The following is a 6000-nucleotide window of genomic DNA, read 5'->3' as shown; positions in this document are numbered from 1 at the left end:
CTTATATGTATAAATGAAGTCTTTGAGTTCTCCAAGGTAGAAGCGTTCAAAGAAAAATGGAGTGTTGGATGGCAATGGAGTTCCCTTACATTGAGGTTGTGCTTAATACTGCCTCAAAGAACTTATATTGTGATTGGGTATAGGAAATATAGGAAAACCGATATTGTCATTCATGACAACAGGTTTGATTTTCATCACTGGTCTGCTTATGCTGGCTCCTTTTCCCAAGCCTGTACAAGACGTCTGGAGCCGAGATAGAGCTCTGGGGATGGATGCATGTGGTTGTAGAACTCTGTAATGTTGAATTAAGATCTATACTGCAAATGTCCTTTCAGCATTGAAACCTGAATGGCTCATAATTTGGCCTATATAATTCATCCTAACTTTTACCTTTTTCATTTTGTTATGAGAAACCTATTGTCCTCCCCCCACCATCACCCCTATTGCAGATTGCCTGGAACAGTCAACATCAAGTTAAAAACTATCTAAAATGGCAGTAAAATTAGCTGCTGGATACTTGTACAGTGGATGCTCTAGAATTTAATTAAGGTAATGAATGTGAAAATGGGTGTGAAAATTCTTCACATATAGCTTCAATCATTGACAAGCTATATACAACACTTAAACCAGCATTTCTTGATTCTTATACAATTGATTTTCCCAGACTCAGTCACATCAATTAAGTTGTCCAAAATCCAATAGTTCAAATCCCTTGTATCACAGTTTCTTAGTACATTTTACTACAGTGACAAATAGCTATACTGATCAATTAACTAATGGTAAAAGAGTTGAATCAGTTGCCAACCTATTCATAATATGCTACAGTAAAGCATACATGTGTTAATCATTTTACTAATTTAAAAGCGAATCAGTTAAACTTATTGAATGTTTAAATATTGTAGAGCAGTTGTAAAGTGCAGTGTTAGCTGATTTCAAACTCAAACTATAGGGAAGAGAAATAGATCTATGAAGTTAAAAGAAGATATTGTACATGCATTGTTGTGCAAAACTACATATCAATTTGTGTATGTGCATACATAATACATATATACGATTAAGTAGATATGTACATAGAGGATATTCACTTCCATCAGATGTATTCTTCAAATCTGTAAGGGGGAGAGAAGGTTCTAAATAAAGGTCCACAATTTCAGTAAATGGTTTAAATTTTTAGAAGCCAAGTCATTACTGGTATTTTTAGTGACAAATGTCAGTCAGTTAGTGATATGCTTTTTACAGTTTCCCTTAAGGGTGGAAGGGGGGGGGGGGGGGGAGCAGAATGCTGCAAAGGACACCCTGATGTAATCCTGCATCACACCACACAAATTAGATCCACTTTTTCATCTAAAGGAGCTACCACATGCATAAAAAGTTTCAATGTAAAAACCTTTTGTTGGTTGTGGCAAGATTTGGAGGGGAAAAAATTGTGGCTAAGTAGTTAGTGCCATAACTGATTATGTGCATAATGACTTGATTTGGAGGAAAATTTTTTCAGCTTAAAATTTTCCTCCTTGAAAATTTTATGTATACAGTAAAAGTCTAGCTATAGCTCTTGTTCTTGTCAGTAAATCATCGACATCTGTAGCTAGTTGCTTAGGACTGTAGAGTCTGCATGCATATAATATAGTTACAATGAACAGATGCGTGGCTTGAAGAAGAATAACTGGATATGAACATTGCAATTCACAATGTACATAAGTCATCTAAGTTTCATAATACATTTATTATCTAGTTATGAAGACATGTGGGAGGGACAAGGAGTGTGAATATACAATTGTGAAGTGACAAATACCATACCAACCGTACTGCTGGTATAAAAGTGCTTATAGGACTTTACCATCAATCTACCTGAGATGTTGAGTTTATTTGTAGTACTAACTTTGATGGTTTGCATTGGTTGGTTGTTGTTAGTTGATGCAAAACTGCACCAGCCACCGGTTGTGAATTCATCAAAACTAGTCACCACTGATTTGTTTGATGCTGTGAAGTTTCATCACAAGAAATTAAGAAAGGCTAGAAATGTAGATGATCATCAAGATGGCCACTACGTCATCATAATGAAGAATGAAAGTAACTCAATAGCTTCACATATTATAGGTGACCTCACTGATGCCACTGATGATCCTAACAACCCAGTAGACTCCAGGAACGTGAAAGTACAAGACAACACTGGTAGCATGGTAACAGCTGAACTAAAAGATTAAGAAGGACTAAAAATGGTGACAAGTATTTGAGTGTACAGTAGAACTTGCAATTGTACATTGTTGTGGACACAAAAGTCACAGACATTTAGTTAGGTTATTAAACTGCTCTGGAAATTTTAATGTGGTCAGGACAGTTGTGATTGCTCTCGTGGTGTCCAATTATGCAAGTTTCACTGTATAGTCCGGTTACTACTATAGAGTTACACACTGGTGTATGTGTATTCACAGGTTATAGAGAAATGATGAGGTACTTCGTGTTGAGGAGGACCAGAAGGTGTATGGAGACTTAGACACTTATCAGAATCAAATTCTGTTGACATTATTGACAAGGATAATGAAGTGAAACTGAGCTGGAACATTGACAAATTAGATCAACGGAATTTACCACTCAACAAACACTACTGTCCAAAAGTGATGGTAAATAAAAGCCAAAGATTTTCACATTGCAAAAAAAATTTTTTTATAGCTGTAGCTTTGCAAGTTGAAGTCTCTACACTTAGTTGCAACCATTTTAAAATCAACATCTCTTAGCTAGATATGCCATTACAGTTTTTTGAATAAATTGTGGATATGTGCAAAGTGGTTATTTACACACACAATCATCTACACACGTATCTTCCTACATGCATATTTGGTTAATAATGTGTACACAATTTGATTCATTGTTTACCCTAGTAGTTACATGGGCTGATCTGGTGCTTAGTTACCACTACACTACAATTAGGTGCATAATGTTATGATTGATTACTCACCCTGGGTAGGAAGCAGTACCACCTTTAAAGTTTGTAGGCTCAATAGCAAACAAATATGAACAATTTTGGCTTCAGCAGTTGTGATCCAAAACATAAGAGCTTCTATAATTATATTTCAGCAGAAGAAATGTATTGAGGCTCTAAAGTGTTCATGATGGGGTTCTATACTCTGTAATTCACTTATTCTTTCAACTGCAGGTTCTGGCATGTATGTGTACATACTTGATACTGGAATCAACTATGATCATGTGGTGTTTGGAGGATGTGCATCATTTGGTGAATATGATGAGTCTGGTGGTCGAGGAGATGATGGTCATAGTCATGGTCATGGTACTCGCTGTGCAGGATTGGCTGTTGGGAGATTAACCGGAGTAGCATGGGGGGCTAGAGTATGCAGGTAATGTGGTATAGTTGTAATTTAATGTACCACAGACTAACTTGTACAGTAGCTATTTTTGAATTTATATACCTTACTCTATCTGTCTTTATTTTTTATGTCATAATCATAGATGGTGCGAAAGTTTGTTATAGGCTATTAGTATGTTGGGATTCAAAATTTTGATGAATTCACCAAACATGCTAAAATTCAATTCATTGTTTGGTAGAATATGGCCTATTATGTAGATTATTTCATTTTCAGACAGTAACAGTTACAGTGGTTATAGCTTCAAGTAACAAAAGCAATTCTGCAATTGATAGATATTTGATACAAGTTGCTGTTCATACTAATGTGTGATACAAATTTAATTTATATTCACTTAGCATCAAGGTGCTGGGTTGCACACTATCTGGGCTCTTTTCCTACATCACTGCTGGCATCAATCATGTTATTGGATGCGTCAGACAAACTGGAAGAAGATCAGTAATTTCAATGTCTCTTATTGGACCAATCACTCCAGCTGTTAACATTGTAATGTAATTAGAGCAGCTGTCGCTAATATTATTGTAGTTTATAGGAAGCTTTAGTAGTTTTTAGGAAGCTTGCTTCAATGTTAACTGAGAAGCGCAGCATTAATTACAGCAAATGCTTATTCTGGCTGCGATGTAGGCTTTGCTTTTCATTGTTAAGATCTGCAATGATGTGTTTGAGGGGTCATCGCTCTTCAGTTGGTCGTCCATCAACCACTAATGTTGATCTGGCCTACTCCAAGGGTCGCTTGGAGTCTGGCGGCCTTGTTTGATTGCTCGTATTTCCAGCTGTCCAGCACTTTAACACCTAGTGCTGGGTGTGGTGGCAAGGGCAGTCCATCTATCCCGGGAAAAAAATAATAAAAAAATAATAAAAAATAAAAAAAAATTATATAGTAGTTGTGACTGCTGCAGGTAAGACCAACAGTACATAATATAGCCTCCCTAATTTTATTATGTACTCCTAGTAATACTGTCCAGCTAATAGTGCAATTGTGCATGCATTTATAACACCAGACCTTGATCATGCCTGCATGGGATGTATGCATATATGACATCAGTATTTCATGTTTGTCTATAATAATTCATCTGTGTTGTAGGCCTGAATATAATATGCTGCCCAAACTGCTTTAAGGAATTTCCAAAAATTTTCACCTATTATGCTCTTCAATCTTCCTCTTATGCTTCTAGGTTAGCCACATTTCTTACAATTATCTTGCATCACTATGGGAGTATTCACTACAAAGTGACTGTTCTATTAGAAAGTATTAATCTTGAGAGCAATGTACAATGCATTTGAGTGCTCTATTGTAGTTTCTACTGACAGCTCTATAAGGGAGTACCATAATTAAGCTCTAATATCCACCTAATATGCTGGCATAGCACTCCATCCTATTATGCTGTTTATTATGCTGGCATATTTGACACAGGCCTACTTTGTTATCTACTGTTATTTTGTGGTAGGAAATCATCATAACGACTCATGCAGATATTCACCTTCAAGTTCACCAAATGTTATCACAGTTGGAACTATCCAGGAGGCAAGTGACCATGTGCAGCAAAAAAAACTAGCTCTACTCAAGGGCGGATTTAGTGGGGGTGCTTGGGGGGCTGAAGCACTCTCCCTCCAAATTTTTACCTTGTGTTAGCTAGAAAGATAGTAGAAGCTACAATACAGGTGCGGTTGCATCTAAAACATGAAAACATGGAAAGAGCAAGAATAGAAGGGCTAATCTCTTCTAGGGGTCAACAAGAGGGAAACAAAGGGGTAAAACTGCTAAAGATCGAAATACTCTAATAGAACAGCCAACTACTCTTATAGAACATTCATCAATAAATTCTTAAACTATAAAGACCAACTCTAGGGACCCGCCGATTATGCTGGCATAATTTTGAGCATAATAGGTACCTAAAAGCATTGAGCATAATGCCAGCATAATAGGTTAAATATTTGTACGATAGTATAAATTCTTGCTGGAAAATGACAATTGCAAAATAAGATCGATATACTCTAATAGAGCAGTCAGTAACTCTAATAGAACAATCATCAAACTGACGAGTATATCGATCTTTTCTCTTACATATGCAGCAGGAATTTATTATTTATGCTCCAGCCACTCATTTTTTGTCTATACAGTGTTAAACTCGTAGCAAAGCATATGAACTAAGGTATGAACATTGAGAATAATCGAGCATAATAGGTAAATATTGAGCATTAATTTAAGCATAATAGGTGAATTTTTGAGCAGTGCAGCATAGCATAATAGGTAAAATTATGAGCATAATCGGCGGGTCCCTAACCAACTCCCACCTTGAATTTATACTGCAGCATTTATGTTGTGCCCTTTATATGAAGACTAGTTACCACTGCTAGAAAATAATGATTTCACTTAGTTACAAGTGGCTCACAATTGCTTATTTGATAAGGTTCAGTCAATATTATTGCCAAATTCAATCTCAGAAAGCTAAATTTGCAAAAAAAATTCTTTTGAAGGGCATCCTCCAATATCTCTTAGATAAAAGCATGCTCCTCATGCTGAGTGTTCTTCTCACACTGCACTACTAGTTGTATCAATCAGATGCCACATTTTTTAGCCCTCACTATAAATTCCCCTAACTCAGCACCCCCTCTTGGG

At 36.4% G+C, this 6000-nt stretch overlaps 1 protein-coding gene across 1 annotated transcript; it reads left to right on the top strand.

The window, feature by feature from the left end:
• The first annotated feature begins 1853 nt into the window (after positions 1-1853).
• LOC136253857 (uncharacterized) lies at positions 1854-3875 on the top strand. The gene is made up of 3 exons (XM_066046518.1): positions 1854-2172; positions 3155-3353; positions 3719-3875. The coding sequence occupies exons 1-3, from the start codon at positions 1854-1856 to the stop codon at positions 3873-3875; spliced, it is 675 nt and encodes a 224-aa protein (XP_065902590.1).
• Positions 3876-6000: the final 2125 nt, after the last annotated feature.

This window comes from Dysidea avara, chromosome 4 (genome assembly GCF_963678975.1).
Source record: "Dysidea avara chromosome 4, odDysAvar1.4, whole genome shotgun sequence".
NCBI classification, from domain to species: Eukaryota; Metazoa; Porifera; class Demospongiae; order Dictyoceratida; family Dysideidae; genus Dysidea; species Dysidea avara.
This window is presented reverse-complemented; position numbering and strand designations above follow the sequence as displayed.

Excerpts from the sequence above, each read along its gene's own strand:
- LOC136253857 (XM_066046518.1), top strand. The coding sequence starts at position 1,854 with ATGTTGAGTTTATTTGTAGTACTAACTTTGATGGTTTGCATTGGTTGG. Across the intron at positions 2,173-3,154 it reads GAAAGTACAAGACAACACTG|GTTCTGGCATGTATGTGTAC; the intron begins GTAGCATGGTAA and ends TTTCAACTGCAG. Across the intron at positions 3,354-3,718 it reads TGGGGGGCTAGAGTATGCAG|CATCAAGGTGCTGGGTTGCA; the intron begins GTAATGTGGTAT and ends ATATTCACTTAG.